The sequence below is a fragment of the Macaca nemestrina genome, chromosome 14 (assembly GCF_043159975.1).
Source record: "Macaca nemestrina isolate mMacNem1 chromosome 14, mMacNem.hap1, whole genome shotgun sequence".
Taxonomy (NCBI): domain Eukaryota; kingdom Metazoa; phylum Chordata; class Mammalia; order Primates; family Cercopithecidae; genus Macaca; species Macaca nemestrina.
Genome location: NC_092138.1, coordinates 21,634,959 through 21,661,586, shown reverse-complemented (window position 1 = coordinate 21,661,586; position 26,628 = coordinate 21,634,959). Strand labels below are relative to the sequence as shown.

Here is a 26,628-nt window from a genome sequence, read left to right as displayed (position 1 = left end):
AGGAAGGAAGGGAGAAAGGGAGGGAGGAGGTAATGAAGGGAAATGGTAAGATGTCAACACTGATTGAGGGTCAGGGTCATTGAAATCCCACATTCTGAGCTAGAAGGTCGTTTTCTAATTTTTCCCTATGTGAGCCATGCTGATTTCTGAGCAATCCCTGAGCTCTAGTCAAGGTCTCAGTGTGTATTGATTGAGTGAAGTCTTGAAGCTGTTCTGTCTTTGAAACTGTCCCATGGAGTTGCTGAGGTGACCTCCTGGGAAAGCCTGCCCATCAAATGCTGTTGGAGGGAAAGGGAGAAGGGAACACTTCCAATGTTTCCCTGGTGAATGGTGTATTAACCTGGGATGGCCTACTTATAGCCCGACCAACCAGAAAGCTCATGAGTAGGGGAAAATTTTGATGTTTAACAATGATTTGGGACAAATTTAAGATGAGATAAATTTAGGTTGCATAGCACAGTAGCTACTCTGAAGAAAACAGTGACCCAAACTTTGACCAATAATAAAATCTGATTTTCGAAGAACAAAAACAGAAAAAAGAAAAGAAGTTCCTCCACGAGAGGTACAATGAATTCTCAATTATCATCTTGGAGTGAAGAAAAATGGTCATCCGGCTGGGCACGGTGGCTCACGCCTGTAATCCCAGCACTTTGGGAGGCTGAGGTGGGTGGATCACCTGAGGTCAGGAGCTCGAGCCCAGCCTGGTCAACACCGCGAAACCCTGTCTCTACTAAAAATACAAAATTAGCCGGGCGTGGTGGTGTGCACCTGTAATCCCAGCTACTCGGCCGGAGAATCGCTTGAGTCCAGGAGGCGGAGGTGGCAGTGAGCCAAGATCATACTACTACACTCCAGCCTGGGCTACAGAGCGAGACTCTGTCTCAAAAAAAAAAAAAAAAGACAAGAAAAGAAAAGGTCATCCAACAATCTTGGCAATAGAAGTGATTACCTTTGACTCATAAACTCATTCACAAATGCATACACACAAATACAAACTCACACTCCCATTTTTAACACACAAAATAAGTAATCATTTGTTAGTTCAGATATCCCCACAGTATTTGAGGCTATCTTATAAGATACCACATTCCTTTTGGTACCACACATTCATGTGGTATCTTTCTTGATAATCAATTGCCAATGAAGTCTTGATATTCAATTGCAAATGAAGGAGTAAGAGAAAAAAAAATAAATGAAGTCTACACAATGGCAATGAGCCAGTGCCAACAATCAGCTCATGTACAATCAAAAGGATTCCATTTGGGGCAGGAAAAGGGACTAGGTTACCCATGAGATCTTTTTCAGCACTGGAATCCTATGTGCCTATTCAAAGGAGAAGCCTGAACTGTTGTTTCTTTCTCATACAGATACTTTGAGAAAATCCCAGCCTTGTCATTCTTCTTGTAAAACCTGCAATGGATCTGCAACTCTGTGCACTTCATGTCCCAAAGGTTAGTGTGTTGTGTGACAGGAGATGGCAGCAGTCAAGCCAAGTCATTGAAACTCATGTGTAGTGGCATCTTTGTGTAAGGAGGTCTGTAACGCCTTGGTCTACTCCCATCACATGTTCCTATGACAGTGGCTACTTGGGAGACACACAAGGACCCAAACATTGACCAATGATAAAAACTGGTTTTCAAAGGACAATACAAAGAAGTGGTCGGGTGCAGTGGTTCAAACCTGTAATCCCAACATTTTGAGAGGCTGAGGTGGGAGGATTGCTTGAGCCTAGGAGTTTGAGATCAGCCTGGGCAACATAGTAAGACCCCATCTCTATAAAAAATTTTAAAAATAGCTGGGCATGGTGGCATGTCCCTGTAGTTCCAGCTACTTGGGAGGCTGAAATGAAAGCATTGCTTGGTCTCAGGAGGTCAAGGCTGCAGTGAACCATGATCATGCCACTGCACTCCAGCCTGGGTAACAGAGCAAGACCCTATCTCAAAAAAAAAAAAAAAAAAGTTTCTTGATCTAAAGGCATGATGAAGAGGGAGGGAGAAAGAAATAAGAGCAGCAACATGACAGCTTGATAACTTACCAATTGCTTCATCTATAGAAACAAAAATCACAAATAACATACCTTCCCTGAATTAGGGGAATATTTTACTTAAATGGTACACTGACATAAAGAATGTTTACGTGGGCTGGGTATGATGGTTCATGCCTGTAATCCCACATTTTGAGAGGCTGAAGTTAGAGGATCACTTGAGGCCAGGAGTTGGAGACCAGCCTGGCCAACATGGCAAAACCCCGTCTCTAATAAAAATACAAAAATTAGCCACATGTGTTGGCACATGCCTGTAATCCCAGGCTACTCAGGAGGCTGAGACATGAGATCACTTGAACCTGGGAGGCAGAGGTTGCAGTGTGCACTTCAACCTGGGTGACAGAGCAAGACGCTGCCTCAAAAAAAAAAAAAAAAAGAAGAATGTTTACATGATCATTATAAAGTCCGTGTTGGAATGTACAATGTTAATAGTGGAATATGATGCAAAAGCAGAAAAATTTACAATAGGCAAGCCACAATTATAATCATAAAAAATACAAAAGGTTACACTCAAAAAGCTAAAGCATTTTCTTGGAATTTTGGGTTTGAGAGTGATTTTGAAAACTGGTTTTCTTAATGAGTATCTGTTGTTTGATTAAAAAATAGATGGATCCTCTGTTAAAGGGAGAGTTGGGTGGAAGAGTTGTAACTCTGTGCCGAGCCTGTAATCCCAGCACTTTAGGAGGCTGAGGCAGGCAGATTACCTGAGGTCAGGAGTTCGAGTCCTGCCTGTCCAACATGGTGAAACCCCGTCTCTACTAAAAATACAAAAATTAGCCAGGTGTGGTGGTGCACGCCTGTAGTCCCAGCTGCTCGGGAGGCTGAAGTAGAAGAATCGCTTGAACCCAGGGGGCGGAGTTTGCAGTGAGCCAAGGTCGCACCAGTGCACTCAAGCCTGGGAGACAGAGCAAGACTCCTTCTCAAAAAAGAAACAGTTGCAACTATGTTAGTGTCCTAACAAGATGACCTTTGGGGAAGCAGAGTATTAATAGATTCTATCAAGCTGCGCATGTACAGCTGCCTTACACCAGGAAGACATAGACAGGGTGTTAACAAGACTGATCAGCTGGGCAAAGGGAAGCCCCGTCATGACCTCTACCTAATATCCCTGGGAAAGGAAAGAACCAGGGCAAAAGCCTCTTGCTGTCAATTGCCTTCTAGAAATGTAACTCATCCTGGAGGACTTAGCATCACTAGTAAATATTTTGGTAAGCCTGAAATAAGTGCCTGGATACTTTGGTCTTTGGAAAGCTTAAAAAAGCCATGTCTCTGCATAGAAACACACGTGATGACTATTCCTATCTTCCCTGGATTTCTAGGTGCATATCTTTTGGCTCAGGCCTGTGTTTCCTCCTGTCCCCAAGGCACATGGCCTTCCGTAAGGAGCAGGAGCTGCGAGAACTGTTCGGAGGCCTGTGCAGTCTGCTCTGGAGCCGATCTTTGCAAAAAGTGCCGGATGCAGCTGGGCCTCCCTCTCTTCCTCCATGAAGGCAGGTGCTACTCCAAGTGCCCGGAGTAAGTTTCCTTTTTAATTTTACTTCCTGCTTGTAGTCGCTTTCCTAAGGTACTTTGGGAGCAATTCCTTCTTGTTCACCAAAAAACTCTTCTCCGCTCTATGAGCACCCGCATAAATGTCCTCTGTTGTCTGACACGGCTATGGGCCGCAGCAGCCAAAACTTACATGAGGCCAGATGCCCACTTCTCCTTTGTGACTATTTTATGTGTATATTTTTACTTTTATGAAAAATATGTTCAGGGGCTGGGCATGGTGGCTCACACTTGTAATCACAGCACTTCGGGAGGCCAAGGCAGAAGGATCGCTAGGAGTTTGAAACCAGCCTAGGCAACATAGCAAGACTCTGTCTACAAAAAGTTTAAAAAATTAAACTTTTTGGGGGGCCGGGCGCGCTGGCTCACGCACGTAATCCCAGCACTCTGGGAGGCCGAAGCGGGTGGATCATGAGGTCAGGAGATCGACATCATCCTGGCTAACACAGTGAAACCCCGTATCTACTAAAAATACAAAAAATTAGCTGGGCATGGTGGCGGGCGCCTGTAGTCCCGGCTACTCAGGAGGCTGAGGCAGGAGAATGGCGTTAACCTGGGAGGCAGAACTTGCAGTGAGCCAAGATGGTGCCACTGCACTCCAGCCTGGGCAACAGAGCAAGACTCCGTCTCAAAAAAAAAAAAAAAAAAAAACTTAGCCAGTGGCTGCCTGTAGTCCCAGCTACTTGGGAAGCTGAGACGGGAGGATTCCTTGAGCCCAGGAGATGGCAGTGAGCTGTGATTGCGCCACTGCACTCCAGCCTGGATGACACAGCAGGACCCTGTCTCTTTAAAAAAAGAAAAAGAAAAAGTTATTTTCCCATCTTAATGATCAACTGTTGTCACGGTTTTTCTTTTTTCCTCCATTACAAAAGTAAGGCTGTGATGTGAACCTCTTCTAAAGGTTTAAATAGGTGAGGCATGAATTATAAATAATAAATAATACTTGGTTAGTTAGTTATTGATTCCTCCCGGTTTCCTTGGTCCCCTGGTTTGTAATTGCTTTACTCTTCCTACCAATGGTCCCACCTCCAGAATTTACCTAGGAAGAAAGTGAGGAATAGCAAATGGAAGAGTACAGCAAGAAACTTTCAGCAATAAGCAACAGAAACGCCAAGTAAAATGACTGAGACATAACAGGGTTTATTATCTCACAGAACAAAAATGTTGCAAGTCCAGTATCGGTCACTTCAGCGGCCAAGAAGGTCATCACAAAGTCTGGTTTTTCTGTTTTGCTCTTGTACCTTCCTTAGCTAGTCCTCTCTGACCGGCGCCGCTGCTGAGCCCACGTTGTGTGTCTCAGCTCCAGACACTGTCACCCCATGCAGCCACGATCAGGGCCAGGAAAGGGGATGTCTCCCCTTGTTTATCCTTTTCTTGAGAGAAAAGAAAATTTCCTCAGACTTCCCTGCTAATCTCAGTCCCAAGAATGCATCACTGATACCTCCCTAAATCAATCTCTGGCCAAAAGAATGGAAATATAGGCGTGGTTCAGGCTGGACAAGATTTACCCCTGAGCACCCAAACAACTCAGGACTCTGACAGCCACGAAGAATGGAGAGAGGAAGGCAGGAAATAAATTTGGGGAACTAACTGACAGTGTCTACTTTAAGGAGTTAGGATTTTCTTTTGCCCTCTTAGTAAAAGAATTTGATACAACGACACCCGTTTCCTGGCTGGGCATGGTAGCTCACACCTATAATCCCAGAACTTTGGGAGGCCGAGACAGGCAGATCACCTGAGGTCAGGAGTTCAAGACCAGCCTGACCAACATGGAGAAACCCCGCCTCTACTAAAAATACAAAATTAGCCAGGTGTGGTGTCCTATGCCTGTAATCCCAGCTACTCGGGAGGCTGAAGCAGGAGACTCGTTCAAACCCGGGAGGTGGAGGTTGTGGTGAACTGAGATCACACCATTGTACTCCAGCCTGGGCAACGAGAGCAAAACTCCGACTCGAAAAAAAACAAAAAATGAAAAAAGCAAAAATGGCACTATTTCCTAGTGACCTATTTGTTTTCATTACTGAGATAGACTCTATCTATAGAGTATAAATATAAGTAATGAGTATAAATATAGAGTATAAATATAAGGTATTTATTCTCAAAAAGCATCCAATCTAGTATAGAAAGCCAAGCATATTCACCTCAACAACACAGATACATATTTAGCACCAACTAGGTGTAAAAATTGATACTGATACAATATCAATAGACTGTATTGTATATATGTAGCTCAGTGGAGTCTATTCTTCTACCAACAATTGATATTGATATTGATATTGATATTGATCCTTGATATGGAAAGCTAAGTTAAGACCCACTGAAGGAAGTCTGGGTCTGCAAAATGCTTACAATCCAGTAAGGGAGGTTTACATCAGGCAACGTCACACTTCTCAGAGCCTTAATGTACAAAAGGCTAAGAGATTCCAAGGGAAAAGAAAACATTTTAAATCACTATTTTTTGAATGCTTGCAATGTCCAGGTATTGTGCTAAGGGCTTTAAATGTATGATCCCATTAATTCTCACAAGAATTCTCTTATTCACATACTATTATTTTCCCTCATTTGACAGATGAGGAAAAGAATAGCAGAATCCATTTTACATGTCAGATACATGGTGTGGCCAGAATTTGAACCCAAACCTCTCTGGCATTGAAGTCCAGGTGCTTAACTATCACTCAGTGATGATAGTTATATCATTATTTTTTAATCACATAATTTTTTTATATAATTATTTTTTATATATATATTTTTAATCACAACTGTATTGAGACATAATTCACATACCATACAATTCACCCCAAAAGTGTATAATTCACTGGTTTTTAGTATATTCACAGAGTTATGCAACCATTACCACAATCAATTTCAGAACATTTTCATCAACCTAGAAAGAAACCCTATACCTTTTTAGCCGTTATTCCTACTTTTTCCATTTCCCTCAGCCCTTAGCAACCACTAATCTACTGCCTGTCCCTATAGATTTGCTATTCTTGGACATTTCCTATAAATGGCATTGTATAAAATGTGGTCTTTGAGCCAAGCATGGTGGCCATGGTATACACCTCCAGTCCCAGCTATCAGGAGTCCAAGGCTGGAGAATTGCTTGAGCCCAGGAGTTCAAGGTCAGCCTGAGCAACATAGCAAGACCCTGTCTCTGAAAATGAAAACAAAACATATAAAACAAAAAAGACAAAACATGTTTTTCTGTGACAGACTTTTTGACTTAGCAGAATGTTTTCCAGCTTCATACCCAGCTGGGTATTTGAGAAAAAGCTTGATGGTCACTAGCTCTGGAAGGATTTTGTCAAGCAGAGAGTGGAGAAAGGGTAGCAAAGGGTCAGAGTAAGAGAACCCAGGTGAGAAGGCAGGTTTGGAAACTTCCAGTCCTCCTCCCCTATCAACCGAGCTCCCCCGCAGCAAACTCAGCCAAGTGTTACAACAAAGCGAAGGTGAAAGACAGAGAGCTGCTTACCAGAGTCAGTTATTGCTTCCTCAGTGGTAGGATTGAACTGGTTGTCATTATTATTGCCTTATTTATTTAATCATTACCTTTTTCAACACTCTCTTGGGTTCTTTGAGTGTTCCAGGAATTCACAATGCATTAAAACAAGGAAGAAAGAGTGTATTTTGCTTTACTCCAGTTAGTCGACCGCTCAACATTTTTTACCTCCAAGTCTGGGGTGAAGCATTTTCATGGAGCAGTGAGACACTATGCAGACATGCAGCAGTCAATATAGTCTGTATTGCTCGAGCAGTAGGAAAGCTACAAGCATGGCCTAGAAATATTGCAGACTATAGAATTGCAAGCATATGCCCTCCTGCTATGGGTAGGGTGATCTGATTATAGTGGAATCCCTCATCTTTGTGTTTACAGAAAAAGAAAAAGAAAACTAACAACAGAAGACACAGAATCTGAGGAACATATAATATCCAGCTTATCTTGGAAGCTTTATTGCTGTTTCTGAGAAATCACCCTTTTGGGTGTGATCCATCCTAGAACAGCAATAAGATTTATAACAGGAACATAACCTGCAATGACACAGCATCCAGATATTCAGAGCTATTTATAAGTTAGCATTTAGTGGCCCCTGCTTTTTCAAATATAGTATATGTTCATGAAAAAAAAAAAAAGTTGTTTGTTTTGTTTTGTTTGTTTGAGACTGAGTCTCACCCTGTCACCCAGGCTGAAGTGCAATGGTGCTATCTCTGCTCACTGCAGTCTCTGCCTCCCAGGGTCTAGCAATTCTCCTGCCTCAGCCTCCCAAGTCATTAGGATTACAGGCTCATGCCACCACACTCAGCTTTTTTTTTTTTTTTTTTCTATCTTTAGTAGAGATGAGGTTTCACCATGTTGGCCAGGCTGGTCTCAAACTCCTAACCTTGTGATCCACCCACCTTGGCCTCCCAAAGTACTGGGATTACAGGCATAAGCCACCGCACCCGGCCAAAAATAGGTTTTAACAGTAACATATATCTTTTGTTTTGGTTTGGTTTTTGAGATGGAGTTTCACTCTTACGGCTCAGGCTGGAGTGCAATGGCGCCATCTCAGCTCACTGCAACCTCCACCTCCCAGGTTCAAGCAATTATCCTGCCTCAGCCTCCCAAGTAGCTGGAATTACAGGCATCTGTCACCAAGCCCAGCTAATTTTTTGTATTTTTAGTAGAGATGGGGTTTCACCACATGGGCCAGGCTGGTCTTGAACTCCTGACCTCAGGGGATCCACCCAACCTGGCCTTTCAAAGTGCTGGGATTCCAGGCATGAGCCACCATGCCAGTAACACATATCATTATGGTGGCTGTTTAAAAAGCAACAGAAAACTTAAGGTGGACTCACATTCACCAAATGTGAACAGATTTGAAGCTCTTTTGAAGAAATACGGCCTTCCTTTAAGTGCTGCCGGTCGCTGTCTTGGTGTCTGTGAAATGGAGGTGAAGGTCCTGGACCACACAGCTTTCACAAGACATGGATTTATCTGAGCTGAAAGACTGCAACACAAAGTAATTTGAATTTAACAATTTAGTATATGCAACCATTTCTTTCTAAAACAAGTATTAGTCTTCTTAAATAAAATAATTGTGAAATAAAGCACTAAGAAAAACAGTTTTATGAATGCAGAGAGCGGAAAGGAGGACAAACTCGCAGGCAGATCTGTGTGGAGACTACTTTTAGCAAGTGGCTCCTTGAAAATCACCTTTCAGGTTGCCTTCTGGCTGTCTCCTGACAGCTTCTGATATTCACCTTTTTTTTTTTTTTTTTTTAAAGACGGAGTCTCGCTCTGTCACCCAGGCTGGAGTGCAGTGGTGCAATATCAGCTCACTGCAATTTCTGCCTCCTGGGTTCAAGCAATTCCCCTGCCTCAGCCTCCTGAGTAGCTGGGATTACAGGTGCCTGCCATCATGTTCGACTAATTTTTGTATTTTTGTAGAGACAGCATTTCGCCATGCGTTGGCCAAGCTGGTCTTGAACTCCTGACCTCAGGTGATCTGCCCATCTGGGCCTCCCAAAGTGCTGGGATTACAGGCATGAGCCACTTCAAGAGTTTTATTTTTTTTCTTTTTGCTTGAATCCATTTCTTTCATTTCAGCATCTCATCCAACATCCACTGACCCTCTTCTGAGAGGGATCTGAAAAAGATTTCTTCATGCTGCATCTTTTTAGGCTCTATATTAGCATTCATCATCTTCAGTGTCCAGAGGTCTTGACCAGGCCTAGCATTGAGATTCGCTGGAGGTAGGCCTGATATCACACAGCTCCCCTCCTTTAAACACAGAGTGGATCGTTGTGGCACACCAGCTCCCACCGTAAGCTTACGAGATGTGGCTGTCTCCACTCGGAGGCATCCCAGCACCAACTCTCAAGTGTGGCAAGAGAGGCACATCATGAATAACAATCTCTTAGGAAATTCCAAAGGTTTTGAGATTAGCTGAAGAGAAAGGCTAGACTTCTCTTTGGGTGAGGTCAAATTCTTTACTATGCATACAGGAACAATGAATCCATCAAATTTTCATTCCATTAGAAGGTGTGATTGGTAAGGTGCACCTGTAATCCCAGCACTTTGGGAGGCCATGGTGGGCGCACTGCTTGAGGCCAGGAGTTTGAGACCCACTTGGGCAACATAGTAAGACCCCCATCTCTACACACACAAAAAAAAAGGATAAAAATTTAAAAATAGCCCAGTGTGGTGCAACAGACTTGTAGTCCTAGCTACTCAGGAGGCCGAGATGGGAGGATCACTTGAGCCCAGCAAGTCGAGGCTGCAGTGAGCCATGATCTCACCACTGCACTCCAGCCTGGGCAACAGAGCCAGACCTTGTCTCAAAAAAAAAAAAAAAAAAAAAAAAAGAATATGATCTATTTAAGAATGCACTAAATTTCCTTAATTTCAGATTTCTCAAATCCAGTCAAACTCCTGGTGAGCATATAGCACATTGCCATCCACTGTCTTCATTTTTAAGAGATAGGCTTTGTTTGGGCAAGGTAGCTGAGTTTCTTCTTCAAGCATTCTCTGTCATGGTCAAAAAAAGCTAAGGGTACTAATGTGTGAGGAAGCCTGATCTTAGCTTTTATCTGGATGCTATTTCCTTTTCTCTCTTCTACCTAAACTGCTTTCTTCTCCAGTTGTTCTTACCTGAAACTATATCAGAAATATAACTTTTTGGCTGGGCGCAGTGGCTCACACCTGTAATTGGGAGGCCAAGGCAGGCAGATCACTTGAGGTCAGGAGTTCCAGACCAGCCTGGCCAACATGGTGAAACCCCGTCTCTACTAACAACACAAAAATTAGCCAGGCATGGTGGTGCATGCCTGTAATCCCAGCTACTCAGGAGGCTGAGGCACAAGAATCGCTTCAACCCGGGAGATGGAGGTTGCAGTGAGTCGAGATCACGCCACTGCACTTCAGCCTGGGCGACAGAGCAAGACCCTGTCTCAAACAAAACAAAACAAAGAAATGTGACTTCTGTTCACCCCTGTCCTATTTCTTCCTAGCACACTCAATATATTTTTGTTTACTGAATGCATACAATAAATAAATGACTGAAAGAATGATTAAACATGTGAGCGCTAATTAATTAAAACATCAAGTGAAAATGCTGTGTAGGAGCAGATCCCTCCCGGGCTTGCGATTTTAAAAGGTCTCTGGTAGACTGGGTTATTTGTTGCAGTTCTTCACCACTCCTTGTATTCATGCCCACTGCCTGCAACTTTGTACCAGCGCCACTAGAGGCGAAATGGACTTCCTTGTCCCTTGACTTTGACTGGGTTATGTGACTTGCTTTGGCCAATGACATGTTAGCAGAAGAAAGGTGGAGGCATAAAATGTGCCCGATTGAACTTACCCTTCTGCGCTTCTGTCACAGCTGTGAGAAGAACGTCCCCTGGTAGTCCCTGTAGCCAGGGAAAATAGAGAGATGTGAAGACGTGGACCCAGTGTGCAGCCTGGAGTCAAGCCTGCCAAGCCCAGCCTAGATCTGCTTCCCCCCACACATGAGTGAGAGTAAATGATTGTTGTTTTAAGCCACCAAGTTCTGGGTTGGGGTGGTTTGTGACACAGCACTATTATGGCACCACCTCACTAATGGATCATGATAGAGAGCAATTGCAGTAGGTACCCATGGCATCAGAAGTCCATTTTCTCTAAGCTGGCTTCTTGGTTCTTCCTCTTCTGTAAGTTCCAGCTCTTCCCTTCAGCTTTTCCCACCAAAGAAACCTCATCTAAGTTCATGTCCTTTGCAGGGACATGGATGAAGCTGGAAACCTTCATTCTCAGCAAACTAACAGGAACAGAAAACCAAACACTGCGTGTTCTCACTCATAAGTGGGAGTTGAACAATGAGAACACATGGACACAGGGAGGGGAACATCACACACCAGGGCCTGTCGGAGGGTGGGTGGCTAGGGGAGGGAGAGCATTAGGAGAAATACCTAATGTAGGTGACGGGTTGATGGGTGCGGCAAACCACCAATGGCATGTGTATACCTATGTAACAAACTTGCACATTCTGTACATGTACCCCAGAACTTACAGTATTTTTTAAAAAAAGAAAAAAGGAAACCTCATCTATCCATTCCTCATCTCCCAAATATATTTGAGAAGACTGGGGTTTTATATTTTACTGTGCTCCCCCACCAGTGAGTGATTTCTATAATGGGATAATCATTGGGGTTCTATATATACAGACATAAGATTCTGCCTGGAAGAAGGTCATTTGCACAAACATACTGGTACTCAACTATATTTAGTGCTGTGTGCAAATGCGCTTGAAAAAAGTCAGAGGCTGGGAGAGAGCATCCAGGGGTTCCACTCTGACAGGGCATTAACCCTTTTGAGCCTTTTGGAAATACTTTTTAAGTTTGTTAAATGTTTTTAAAATGTATTAATTGAATAAAAAATATTTCCTACTTTAAAGTTAGGCTCTAACAAAAAGAAAGAAAGAATAATGAAAATTAGGGGGTCATATAGAGAAAAGAGAAGATGACTAAACTGCACACAAATTAACAAAATTAACAATGGTTCTTCTCAAACCAATCAAATTCACAAGAATGTGTACCCCAAATATCTGAGACAGGTCTCAGTCAATTTAGAAAGTTTATTTTGCCACAGTTAAGGACACATGCCCACAAGCCGGTGACGTAGCCTCAGGAGGTCCTGATGACATGTGCCCAAGGTGGGCAGGGCACAGCTTGATTTTACACTTTTTAGGGAGACATGAGACATCAATCAATATATGTAAGATGTACATTGTAGCTTCTTTTTTTTTTTTGAGATAGAGTCTCACCCTATCACTCAGGCTGGAGTGCAGTGGTGTGATCTTGACTCACATCAACCTGCACCTTCCGGGTTCAAACGATTCTCCTGCCTCAGCCTCCTGAGTAGCTGGGACTACAGGCATGTGCCATCACACCCAGCTAATTTTCATATTTTTAGTAGAGATGGGGTTTTGCCAGGCCAGTCTCAAACTCCTGATCTCAGGTGATCCACCTGCCTCGGCCTCCCAAAGTGCTGGAATTACAGGCGTGAGCCACCCTACCCAACCCATTGTAGCTTTTTAAAATCTTAGTAACTGTCTTTTTTTTTTTTTTTTTTTTTTTTTTTTTTTTTTTTTGAGACATAGTCTCGCTGTGTCGCCAGGTTGGAGTCCAATGGCATGATATTGGCTCACGGCAACCTCTGCCTCCCAGGTTCAAATGATTCTCGTGCCTCAGCCTCCCGAGTAGCTGGGACTATAGGCGCGCACCACCACGCCAAGCTAATTTTTGTATTTTTAGTAAAGACAGGATTTCACCATGTTGGCCAGAATGGTCTTGATTTTCTGACCTCATGATCTGCCTGCCTCGGCCTCCCAAAGTGCTGGGATTACAAGCGTGAGCCACCGCGTCCGGCCAGTAGCTATCTTTTTAAGGAATAGAGTGGGAGGCAGGTTTGCCCTAAGCAGTTCCCAGCTTGATTTTTCTGTTTGGCTTAGTAATATTGGGGTCCCAAGATTTATTTTCCTTTCACAAGAATAATGCCTGTCCTTTTCCTTACGTTTTTCTGAATGTTCTTTTTCACTTCCTCATAAATCCCGTGGATGCTTCTCAGCTGACAACAGCAGCAGCCCTTTTGTTTTTAGCCCTAATTCCTTTTCCCCAGGAAAGAGTCACTTCTCCAGCAGGGCAGCTTCTCCAGTTGCACTCTCTTTTCCTTCCACAGGGGCTCTTACGCAGAAGATGGCGTATGTGAACGTTGTAGCTCTCCTTGCAGAACGTGTGAAGGAAACACCACCAACTGCCATTCTTGTGAAGGAGGCCTCGTCCTGCACCACGGAGTGTGCCAGAAAACCTGCCCCGAGAGGCACGTGGCTGTGGAGGGGGTGTGCAAGCATTGTCCAGAGATGTGTCAGGACTGCATCCATGAGAAAACATGCAAAGGTACCTGGGATCTTCCCATGGGAGAGCGAGGCTCTGCTGAGCCACCAGGTGGGGGCCGATTATCTGGTGGTGGCTGGCAAAGGGCTGTGGGAACCCGTGTCCCTACCATTCCTGAAATGTATGTCTCTGTGCCTGTCATCAGAAAACTCGAGTGTGAGATACACTCAAGTGTCTTTTCATTACGGATGCTGCAAGCTAAGACAAGCAAGAGCCCCTTTTTGCATGATTTCTTACACACCCACATGTACACACACAGCAGGTGTGCAAGTGCTATCCTAGGTGCTAGCAATACAGAGAAGAACCCAATGTTCTCATCTTTTTTTTTTTTTCTTGAGATGGAGTTTCACAAGTCAGACATAAGCTAATGGATTTACCTTGACCGACCGCTGAGAGGCTGCTGTTATGAGATTAAGGAAGTGCAATGGCGCGATCTCTGTGATCACTGCAATCTCTACCTCCCGTGTTTAAGTGATTGTCCTGCCTCAGCCTCCAGAGTAGCTGGGATTACAGGCATGCGCCACCACGCCCGGCTAATTTTGCATATTTAGTAGAGACGCGGTTTCTCCATGTTGGTCGGGCTGGTCTTGAACTCCTGACATTTGGTGATTCACCAGCCTCGGCCTCCCAAAGTGCTGGGATTACAAGCGTGAGCCACCATGCCCACCCGTTCCCATCTTTTTGAACACAAAATCTTATAGACTGATAGTAAGCCACAAAACACAGAGGTAGCTAGAAAACTACAATTGTTAAAAAGGATAAGAAAGAAAAGTTCGGGCAATGATGACTGAGATGACCGCTCTGGCTATGAACAGGTTTTGTTGTTTTTTTCCCTCAGGAATTATCTCCCCAAAAAAAGCTGTTCAGTTTTCTCTCCAGAATAAGACAGACTCATTTAACTGGTGCTGTCCTATCCAAAGTATTCTCTCGGTGTGACCTCAAGTGTTTTCCAGGATTCCCCCCAAAGTAAGAAAATGAACACAAATAAAATAAACCTGCAATGTATTCTTCACACTGATCAATGCTTTATTCATTGTGGTACCTGATCAATGAATGAAAAGTTAACTAATCCAACCATTCCTAAACTGCTTTCTGTATTGAACAGAGTGTGAAGTTCCTGATACAATTTTTTAAATCTGTTAATGCTCTTCAGGGTTTTCAAACAATACCGCCAGCCTCTCAGCCATCCTTGTCTTTTGCAGCGTTGCAATTTTTTGCACCTCCAAAGGGCAGACCATTTCAGTGCGTAAGTCCAGCACCATCTAATATGGTCACCATGTGTGGCCTCCTCCTCCCAAGGCAGGGCTTGTTAGACATCAAGTCTCTGCCCTGGTAGGATGGGGAAAGGGCTAGGGTACTCTCAGGTCAAATCAACCAAAGTGCTGAGGGAGGAGCTAGCCCACTGTGGACAATGGATTCCTTTCTCCTGTCCCCCGGGGATAACTTGCTGCTTCCTCCTTTCCCCAGAGTGCATGCCTGAGTTCTTCCTGCATGATGATATGTGCCACCAGTCCTGTCCCCGTGGCTTCTACTCAGACTCGCGCCACTGTGTCCCCTGCCATAAAGACTGTCTGGAGTGCAGTGGCCCCAAAGTCGACGACTGCGAGCTCTGTCGTGAGAGTTCCTGGGTCCTCTATGATGGGCTGTGCTTGGAGGAGTGTCCAGCAGGAACCTATTATGAAAAAGAGACTAACGAGTGCAGAGGTAAAGACTTCTGGGATTGAAAGTAGGCTCCGGGGTTTGCAGTTCCAGCCCCAGCCCCAGCCCCAGAGCTGTCATTTTTTTTTTTTTTTTTTTTTTTTTTTTGAGACAAGGTCTCCCTCTATCTCCCAGGCTCGAGTTCAGTGGCATAAACATGGCTCACTGAAGCCTCTGCCTCCTGGGCTCAAGTGATCCTCCCACTTCAGCCTCCAGAGTTGCTGGGAACATAGAGACGAGGTCTCAGAATGTTGCCCAGGCTAGTCTTGAACTCCTGGTTTCAAGCAATCCTCTGCCTTGGCCTCCCAAAGTGCTGGGATTACAGGTGTGAGCCACCATGTCCAGCCTGTCTCATCCTCTCATTTACCCTCTTACCCTCTCACTCAAGGAGACATATTTTGAATCGGTTGTTAATCATTTTTAAATGAATCGCTCATAAGCTTTGTACAGGTAACTTTTATTAGTGACAAATCACATGGACCTTCCTCACAATAGTGGCTATGAACTGCTGGTCAAAAAAAGTTCGCATATAAAGATTTACAGCAGAGACAAGGAGCCTTCAAAAGTTACCCGAGACTTTCCTTGAAATGTTAAGCCATTAAAAGTTTATAGCACAAGCAAAAAAAAACTTTCTTGGTGCCTCTTGTCTCCCTTCATGGGTGAAATTTTTTTTTTTTTTTTTTTTGAGACAGAGTCTCACTCTGTCGGCTGGAATGTGGTGGCACGATCTTGGCTCACTACAATCTCTGCCTCCTGGGTTCAAGCGATTCGCCTGCCTCAGGCTCCTGAATAACTAGGACTACAGGCATGCGCCATCATACCCTGCTAATGTTTGTATTTTTAGTAGAGACAGGGTTTCACCATGTTGGCCAGGCTGGTCTCAACCTCCTGACCTCAAGTGATCCTCCTGCCTCGCCCTTCCAAAGTGCTGGGATTACAAGCATGAGCCACAGCACTAGGCCCATGTTTTGTTGTTGTTGTTCTTGAGATGGAGTCTCGCTCTGTTGCCCAGGCTGGAGTGCATTGGCATGATCTCAGCTCACTGCAGCCTCCACCTCCCGGGTTCAAGTGGTTCTCCTGCCTCAGCCTCCTGAGTAGCTGGGATTACAGGCACCCGCCACCACACCCAGCTAATTTTTGTATTTTTAATAGAGATAGGGTTTCACTATGTTGGCCAGGCTGGTCTCGAATGCCTAACCTCACCCCGGCCTCCCAAATTGCTGGGATTACAGGCGTGTGCCACCGCACCCAGCCTCCCTTCATGGTTTGCTCCCTGGAAGCTCCCCACCTTCCTCTTCATATCTTTCAATTCCTGCTCCAAGGTCCCCATTTCCACTCCCACTCAGTCCCTACATGTTCAAGAAAGGCTCTGCTATTATTTATACCTCCTTATGTTTTAGCTCGGCATGAATAATTTGCCTCTTATTCATCATCAAGGAACAGAAAAATAAGTGATGCACTCTAGAATTCTCTAGCAAGTGAGAGAAATGTTGTGGGCCAGGGGGCTTTTCTAGAGCCCCAGAATTCACTCCGATGAGGCAGCCTGCGGTCCTTCACCCCCACTATGTTGCCCCCAAGCAAACACAAGATAGATGTCCAGAGGCAATTCCCCTAACAACCGCAAGAGTCTGAGAATGACCTTCCACTGAGAAACCCTGGGACACCCACGCCCTAGGACATACTCAGGGGAAGGTTTTTGGTAGGAGAGGAAGATATGTCTCCGTCCTGAAGGCTTTCTGCTCCAGCCTTGTGATGTGGCTATGCCTTTTTGTGTGTTTTATATAAAGCACTATTTAGTGTTAATGTCCTACCTGCCCATATGCGAAAAAGCATGGATGTCCAGGCTGTGCCCGCAGGCAGAAGAGGCGGGTGTTCATGTAGGAGGCAGGCTGTGGAGCTGGGGACGGCTTCTGGGAGGTGGGAGACTCAGCCGCAGGCCTTCAGCGCCATCTTGCCTGTGCGAGGGCAGGAACTGAGGTTCAACTTCTGGCCTTTTTCTGGTGTTGAATAATGAAAGTAATTTACCATACAGAGAGTTTTACAGGTCTCAGAGTATGTTTTCTTAATTTATCTGATTTAATTATCTCCTTGAGAAAGGCCCCTGCTTGCCCATTAGAATCACCTGGGCAGCTCTAACAACCACAGATGCCTGCACCCAACATTGTAATTCCTTCTCCCACCGCCAGTAATTCTGATGCTTAGTGTGGGTTGAGAGCCAATGAGGTAAATGGCAATTTTCTCCATTTTTCTGAGAAGCAAATAGATGCTTTGAGAAGGTAAGCACCTGGTGAGGACAGAGTTGAAAACTCACTTGAGGCATCTCCCTACAATGCCATTGAACTTTCTTTCTTTTTCTTTTTTTTTTTTTTTTTTTTGAGATGGAGTTTCACTCTAATTGCCCAGGCTGGAGTGCAATGGTACGATCTCAACTCACCGCAACCTCTGCCTCCCAGGTTCAAGTGATTCTCCTGCCTCAGCCTCCCGAGTAGCTGGAATTACAGGCATGTGCCACCACGCCCAGCTAATTTTGTATTTTTAGTAGAGATGGGGTTTCTCCATGTTAGTCAGGGTGGTCTCGAACTCCCGACCTTAGGTGATCCACCCGCCTCGGCCTCCCAAAGTGGTGGGATTACAGGTGTGAGCCACCGCACCCGGCCGCCATTGCACTTTCTACCAGACCAAAGGGATGGGAAGGAATGTAGTATTGGAAGAAACACAGTGACAACCTGACTTTCCAGAGAGATAACACAAAGAACCTGATCTGAAAATTAAGATTCAGGGAAATGTAGAGAAGCATTTAGAATGGAGCAATCTCAGCTGGGCACGGTGGCTCGCATCTGTCATCTCTTTGGGAGGCCAAGGCGGGAGGAATCTGAGACCAGCCTGGGCAACATAGCAAGACCCTATTTCTAAAACAAAAATAATAATACAAAAATTAGCCAGGTGTGGTGGTGTGTGCCTGTAGTCCCAGCTACTCAAGAGGCTGAGACGGGGACATCACTTTAGCCTGGGAGGTCAATGTTTCAGTAAGCCATGATCACATCACTGCACTCTAGCCTGGGTGATGGAGCAGGAACCTATAGGAAAAAAAAGAAAAAAAAAAAAAAATCTGTAAGCGGGATCTTCTCTAAGAAACACAAGGACTTTGGATCCATTCCAGTCACGCAGATTATCCCCTAATAGATAGTACAGACACCTCCAAAAGTCCCATACCTTTCCTGAGGCACTGGGGCAGAAGCAGGGAGGCAGTTGCTGAGGTCCTGGGCTCAACTCCTGATACTACTTAGCGTGAGTGACTTAGCATCTCCAGCCTCAATTTCCTGATTTAGATAAAATGAGAGGATAATATAAGCAATAATAATACCATGCACGTATCCACCCAGGGAATGCTTACAGGAGGGCCCGCAATGTGCCGTGTGCTCTTTCAGGCCTGGGGAACAGCAGGGAGTGAGACAGAGTCCCTGCCCTCATGGAGCTCACATTCTATTAGGGAAGATAGGTACTAAAGACCATAAGCCAAGAGCAAAAGTCAGGCAGAGGGGCAGGACAGGAAGACAGGCAGGATGGAGATAAAACTTGAGAGATGCCTTAGATTTCATAGAGAAAGGGAGGAAGCAAACCATGCATGCATCTGGGAGAAGAGAATTCTAGGCAGAGAGAACAGCAACTACTAAATCCCAGAGATGGTCGGCCTGGTGCAGTGGCTCATGCCTGTAATCCCAGCCCTTTGGGAGGCCAAGGCAGAAAAATCACTTGAGGCCAGGAGTTCAAGACCAGCTTAGGCAGTAAAGTGAAGGCCCATCTCTTTTTTTTTTTTTTTTTTTTTTTCCCTGAGACAGGGTCTTGCTCTGTCACCCAGGCTGGAGTGCAGTGGTGCGATCACAGCTCACTTCAGCCTTGACCTCCTGGGTTCAGGAGATCCTTCCACCTTAGCCTCCTGAGTAGCTGGGACTACAGGGGCCCGCCACCATGCCCGGCTAATTTTTGTGTTTTTTCTAGAGACAGTGTTTTTCCACGTTGCTGAGGCTGGTCTCGAACTCCTGGGCTCAAGCAATCCACCCATCTTGGCCTCCCAAAGTGCCAGGATTACAGGCGTAAGCCACTGCACCCAGCCCCCATCTCTATTTAAATACAGAAAAAGAAAACCTAGAGATGGAAGAGAATTGTCATTTTCTTTTTCTAACAAATAACTATCGATTCCTGTTACATGCCAGGCTCTCTCATAGGCACTATGTATTCAAAAATAAATGCAAAAGGGACCTTCATTTGTCAACAGACAATTAAATACATTCCAACAATTGCTGTATTGGCTATAAGTTCAAGGTACTCCGGAGGTGACTGGAGGACCATAACAGTAGATGTGATGGTGGAAAATTCAGTGCTGTTACAGAATGGCTTGTTATTATTTTGTTGCAGTTTGGGTAATTATAGTGAGCCTTACTAATATTTCTGAGGTGGCTGTTGCAGGAAGGCACTCCCTGGATACAACAGAAAATAAAATAATACTTGTCTCTCATTTTGCAAAAGAATGGTCCACCCCAGAGCTCAAGGGCTGTACCCAACTCATGGTCCCACGCCCTCGGCCCAGAGCTCTGGAAATCTCCGGAAGAAATGTGGAAGGAATGTGAACACCCTTTCCCAGGGGAAGCCCATTCCCCCAACGGCCATCCTGGCTCTCACTCACTCTGTCTGCTGCCCCTCCATGCCCACAGATTGTCACAAGTCCTGCTTGACCTGCTCATCGTCTGGGACCTGCACCACCTGTCAGAAAGGCCTGAGGATGAACCCTCATGGGAGCTGCCTGGCCAACAAGAAATGTGGTCCCTCCGAGTACTGGGATGAGGATGCTCCCGGGTGCAAGCCCTGCCACACTAAGTGCTTCCACTGCACGGGGCCGGCGGAGGACCAGTGTCAATCATGCCCCAGGGTCAGCCTTCTTCTCAGTGAGTTACTTCTCCTCCGAGGAGGGCTTTGTGTTTCCCTCCCTCTGGGAAACTGCCTTGCACACTGCCTTGTCTGGTAGATACTGGCTTCTTTCTTCTTGATTTTTTGCTTTGTGTTTGGGAAATGTTCCAACCTACAGAAAAGATGCAAGAGTAAGAACTGTACAAAGAACAGCACACGGATGTGCTTCATCCAGTTCGCAAATTGCTCATCTTCTACCCCATTTGCTTTATCATTTGTTTGTGGGCTTTCTCCCCTTCTCGCTCGTTCTCTCTCTCTCACTCTCTCAATGTATACATGTACATCATTCCCAATATATATTTTTCGAAGCCATTTGAAGGCATACATCATGGCCCCTTTCCCATAAATATTTCCTCAGATTAGTGATAGTTTCTTACATAACCACAGGATAGTTATCAACTCTAATAAATTGTACCTTCATACGATACTTTAATGTACTATCCACATTAAAATTTTCTCAGTGCCCCTTTAGGATTCAGTCTAGAGTCCATTGTTTCATGTAGCTTCCATGTCCCGTTTTGTTTGTTTGTTTGTTGTTTGTTGGGAAGGAGTCTCACTCTGTTGCTCAGAGTGGAGTGCGGTGGTATGATCTTGGCTCACTGCAACCTCTGACTCCTGGGTTCAAGCAATTCTCATGCCTCAGTCTCCTGAGTAGCTGGGATCACAAGTGGGCACCACCGCGCCTGGCTAGTTTTTTTTTTTTTTTTTCCTGTGTTTTTGGTAGAGATGGGGCTTCACCATGTTGGCCAGACTGGTCTTGAACTCCTGGCCTCAAGCAGTCTGTGCTCCTCAGCCTCCCAAAGTGCTGGGATTACAGGTGTGAGCCACCACGCCCAGCCACATTTTTGTTTGTTTGTTTTTGTTTTTTGTTTTAAGAGACAAGGTGGCCAGGTGCAGTACCCAGGCTGCTGGAGTGCAGTGGCATGATCATGGCTCACTGCAGCCTTGAACTCCTGGGCTCAAGAGATCCTCCTGCACTTTGGGAGGCCAAGGCGGGCAGATCACGAGGTCATGAGATCATGACCATCCTGGGTAACACAGTGAAACCCCGTCTCTACTAAAAAAAATACAAAAAATTTAGCTGGGTGTGGTAGTCCCAGCCACTCGGGAGGCTGAGGCAGGAGAATGGTGTGAACCTGGGAGGCAGAGCTTGTACTGAGCCAAGATTGCACCACTGCACTCAGCCTAGGCGACAGAGCAAGACTCCGTCTCAAAAAAAAAAAAAAAAAAGAGATCCTCCTGCCTCAGTCTCCCAAGTAGGTGGGATGGGATCACAGACATGAGCCACCATGTCTGGTCCTTCCATGTCATGTGCAGCTAATTTTTTTTTTTTTTTTTCCTTTTAGAGGCAAGGGTCTCACTGTGTTCCCCAAGCTGGTCTCAAATTCTTGTGCTCTAGCTATTCTCCTGCCTCAACCTCCCAAAGTGCTGGGATTACAGGCATGAGCCACTATGCCAGGCCCTTCCATGTCCATTTAGCCTCCTTTAATCTGAAATGTTTCCACAGACTTTCTTTTTCTTTTACAGTATCAATGCTTTAGAAAAATACAGTCTTGGCCAGGTGCAGTGGCTCACGCCTGTAATCCCAGCACTTTGGGAGGCCGAGGCAGGCAGATCATGAGGTCAGGAGTTCAAGACCAGCCTGACCAACATGGTGAAACCCTGTCTCTACTAAAAATACAAAATTTAGCCGGGCGTGGTGATGGGCACCTGTAGTCCCAGCTACTCAGGAGGCTAAGGCAGGAGAATCGCTTGAACCCGGGAGGCAGAGGTTGCAGTGAGCCGAGATCACGCCACTACACTCCAGCCTGGGTGACAAAGCAAGACTCCATCTCAAAAAAAAAAAAGAAAAGAGAAAAGAAAAATACAGTCTTCATTTTTCCTTTTGGGTGAGTGTGAAGTTGTCCGTGATGAGTTGCAGTGTGCGTGCTCGGCCAGCATACTTCAGAAGTAATGTTGTATCTTCCAAGAGTCACATCTGGAGGAACGTGATCTCCACCTGCCTCTCCTCGGTGATATTAATGTTGATCGCCTGGCCAAGATGTTCAGTTTCTCTACTGCATAATTACTATTTATTCCCTTGTAACTAATAAATAGCCTGTGGAGTTACACTTTAAGAACATGTAGATATTCACCTCCTCGTCAAAATTTCCCGTCCATTTAGCATGGTTGATTAATAAATCTTGAGGAAAATGTGGCACAGGTCAACATAGGCCACGTCCCACAGATCCAGTTTGAAGGTTATTGCTAATATGAAGTAATATCCTCAGGTTTCCAGGGATACTGTGACTAGGCTTAAAACAAGCATAGGAGAACGAAAATGAAACAAAACTGAACTAAAAAAGAAGCCATAGGAGACAGAAGGGAGACATGAATATGGTGAAGACCGGGAATTATGAGCACTTTTCTCCCCCACCAGGAGAGTAGACCTGAGAAGCATGAAACTCCAAATAGATACCTGTGGTGGGCCGGGCGCAGTGGCTCACGCCTGTAATCCCAGCACTTTGGGAAGTCAAGGCAGGAGGACTGCTTGAGTCCAGGAGTTCAAGGCCAGTCTACGCAACATAGTGAGACTTCATCTCTACAAAAAAATGGAAAATAAAAATAAAAATTTTAAATTTTAAAAGTTTAAACATTAATAAAAGAAAAATGTTTTAAAGACATGTGCGGCAAGTTTTTCCTCTTCATATTGAGGGAGGACACCATCCCCCTGCTAAGACACAGGGAGGGTATTCTCAATACCATTCCTGATCCCTTCACAATAGAAAACACTCAGAGAAACCATTCTTCTCTATCCATCTACCTTAGCTCCTGGCCCACAAATCTCTGTGACTCTCCTTCCCAGCAGCTGCTACTTCATAAAAGCATTCCCTCCAGGCACGTCTTCCACGTAATCCCATGGGAAGATTCCCAAAACCTTCTTTTCTACTTACCTCCAATCTAGAGCACCACCAGTAATCATCTCAGATGCCTTCCTACAGAGAAGACACCTTGCCTCCACAAAGTGGCCTTCCCCTCATCCGAGGCTGCAGATTAGACTAGAGCTGAGGCTTCAGCGCTGGTGTAGGACACAGAGGTGTAGTCCCCCTGGGGGTGGGTGCAGATTTGCTCAGCCTGGTCTCCTCACATTCTCTCCACCCTGTCCCACCCCACCACACCACCAAGGTCAGGCTATTTATAAATTAGATACTTTTTTTGGACATTAGGCTAGACTGAATAATGGCCCCCCTGAAGATGTCACATCCTAATCCCCAGATCCTGTAAACGTATTACTCTATTTGGTAAAAGGGACTTTGGGGCTGTGATTTAATTAAGGATCTCAGCATAGAGAGATTATCCTGCATTATCCACGTAGACCCAATGCCATCACAAGGGTCTGATAAGAGAGATGCCAGGGGATCAGAGTCAGTAGTAGAAGGTGATGTGATCAGAAGCAGAGGGACAGAGAGAAGCTACTGCACTGCTGCCTTTGAAGACGGAGGAAGGGGCCATGAGCCAAGGCATGCAGGTGAACTTTAGCAGGTGGAAAAGGAAAGGAAACAGATTCCCTCCTAGAGCCTCTAAAAGGAACAGAGCCCTGTGGATCTATTTTGGACTTCTGACCTCCAGAACAGTAAGATAATAAATTATTGTTTCAAGTCCTCAAGTTGGGGATACTTGGTAAGAACAGCAATAAGAGACTAATACAGAGATGTTTTTTCTTTAGGAAGCTAGGGCTTCCCCCTAGTTAACCAGATACATGAGCGGGACTATGAGTCATTGCCAACATCCACAGTCGCCGGACCATAGTTTCTGTTCTACCCACCTCGGCTAATCCACTGAGAGATTTGGGTGGGACACAGATGAGATTTGGATCTCTGATGAGATGAGATAGGATCACTGATGAGATATGGGTGGGACACAGAGCAAAACCACATCACTGACTTCTGTTTTCCTTGTATTCCTCATGGTCTTAGGGTGATTCTGTTTCTTGGACACTCATCTTAGTTCCCAAACATATCCATCAGCTCACAGGGACATCGTCCCATGCTTCCTGCAGCCCTCTCCTCCCTCCCACCATGGTACACAGGAGGGAGAACACAGGGGAGACATGTGTCATGCTCAATGTCCAAAGAGACCTTTTTCCTCCCATGACAGACACAACCTGTGTGAAGGACTGCCCAGAGGGCTATTATGCCGATGAGGACAGCCACCAGTGTGCTCGCTGCCACAGCTCTTGCAGGACATGTGAAGGGAGACACAGCAGGCAGTGCCACTCCTGCCGACCAGGCTGGTTCCAGCTGGGAAGAGAGTGCCTGCTCCAGTGCAGGGAAGGGTAAGTGCTCAATACATTTCCCCCTCGCCCCATGTAATTCCACAGTCACACCAGATATCAACCCATTTTACAAAGGAGGAAACTAAGATTCAGAACACTTATAAAACCAGGTTGAAGTCTCAGTGCTAGTAAAGAGCAAAGATGAACCAATTCACAATAACAGAAGAGAAACAGGAGAGGCTGTTACTCTTGTGATCCAGTGAGTTATCACAAAGGGTCAGATTGTCAAGCCAGACTCACCTGAGCAATTGATCTTCCTCAGCAACAGTCCTCACTGATGATTCAAAGCATATTGGCAGCTGGGCACTGTGGCTCATGTCTGTAATCCCAACGACATGGGAGGTTGAGGCTGGAGGATCACTTAAGGCAAGGAGTTTGAACCAGCCTGGGCAACACGGTGAGACCCCGTCTGCAAAATATTAAGATGAGATTAGCTGGGCGTGGTGCCATGAGGCTATAGTCCCAGCTTCTATGGAAGCTGAGGCGGGGCATGATCACTTGAGCCCAGGAGTTGGAGGCTGCAGTAAGCTATGATTGCCCCACGGCACTCCAGTCTCAGTGACAGAGCAAGACCTTGTTTCTAAAAATTAAAACAATTTGGCAAAGGGTCTCAGTAATCACAAGGCAGAAGCAAAGCATCCTTTCCTCAGAGAAGCCCAGGACCATTAATGGAGGTTCTATTTCTTCGGCTTCAGGACTTGTTCTGATTCAGATTTAAAATTCAGGGTCTCATGTTCTCCCAACCTGCTTATGTGAGGAGAGCAGTGCATGCAGAACATTGATTTACAAAGGAAATAGCTCCATTAACATCTCCATTTATTCCCCATTAATTCCCCAGCCTGTCATGTCCCCCATAAATCCACAAATTACAGGTCTTGTTATCATAAACAACCTAGACACACACTTGATGTATCCCTCTAAAAGCATTTCACGGATAAGGACTCTATTATTTTTCTGCCAGGAAGAACTGTCCGTGTTATCCAAAGGTCTGATTGCCAGGATATCCTTTTTTTCCCCCAGGCATCCCCAGTAAAGAGTAAAAGATTGATGATAGGCCTGTTGCTGACTCTTTCTACCCAATCAATAACCTAGAGCACTGGGAGTTTCCAGACCCAAATCAAGGGCTGTAACCTTAGACCTTCCTCAAATGCTTTCACCCAAATTGACACGTCTCTTCAGTCCTATAGCAGGTACTGCTTGTTTCATTCATTTTAGTGCTATATGCTGCCTTGCATTTTGATTTATCTCATTCATTCACTTATTTATTTAACACATCTCATGACGAGCACTTTTTATATATAAATAAGATGAGTAAGAGAAAGACTGACCATGTTAGTTTGTTTTCACGCGGCTGATAAAGACATACCCAAGACCAGGCAATTTACAAACGGAAGAGGTTTAATTCAACTTACAGTCCACGTGGATGGGGAGGCCTCACAATCATGGCGGAAGGCAAGTAGGAGCAAGTCACATCTTATGTGGATAGCAGCAGGCAAAGAGAGAGAATGAGAGCCAGGTGAAACTGGTTTCTCCTTATCAAACCATCAGATCTCGTAAGACTTATTCACAACCACAATAACAGCATGAGGGAAACCGCCCCCACAATCCAGCCATCTCCCACTGGGTCCCTCCCACAACATGTGGGAATTATGGGAGTACAATTCAAGCTGAGATTTGGACACAGAGCCAAACCGTATCACTGACTTTAAGAGTTTATTCTTATTTTTATATGCCTCTTCCCAAGAAAATCATAAACTCATGGAAGAAAAACACTTCTTATGTCTTACATCTGCTTCTACAACACTCAGCACAGAGCCACACATTAGCAGCTCTTGAAAAACACCAGCCAGGCCGGGCATGGTGGCTCACGCCTATAATCCCAGCACTTTGGGAGGCCAAGGTGGGCAGATCACAAGGTTAGGAGTTCAAGACCAGCCTGGCCAAGAGGGTGAAACCCCATCTCTACTAGAAATACAAAAACTAGCCAGGCATGGTGGCATGTGCCTGTAATCCCAGCTACTTGGGTGGCTGAGGCAGGAGAATTGCTTGAACCCAGGAGGAGGAGGTTGCAGTGAGCCAAGATCATACCACTGCACTCAAGCCTGGGTGACAGAGCAAGACTCTGTCTCAGAAAGAAAAATACCAGCCA

The 26,628-nt window shown here is 45.2% G+C and overlaps 1 protein-coding gene across 2 annotated transcripts in view; it reads left to right on the top strand.

Annotated features, from left to right (window-relative positions):
• LOC105498700 (proprotein convertase subtilisin/kexin type 5) overlaps positions 1-26,628 on the top strand; it is a 469,848-nt gene that overhangs the window by 417,038 nt on the left and 26,182 nt on the right. For both annotated transcript variants that reach the window (XM_071077655.1, XM_011770951.2), the window contains 6 exons: positions 1,368-1,451; positions 3,364-3,559; positions 13,287-13,504; positions 14,969-15,205; positions 19,912-20,142; positions 24,302-24,479. In XM_071077655.1, the coding sequence (XP_070933756.1) occupies positions 1,368-1,451; positions 3,364-3,559; positions 13,287-13,504; positions 14,969-15,205; positions 19,912-20,142; positions 24,302-24,479 (1,144 nt within the window). The remainder of the gene's footprint in view (positions 1-1,367; positions 1,452-3,363; positions 3,560-13,286; positions 13,505-14,968; positions 15,206-19,911; positions 20,143-24,301; positions 24,480-26,628) is intronic.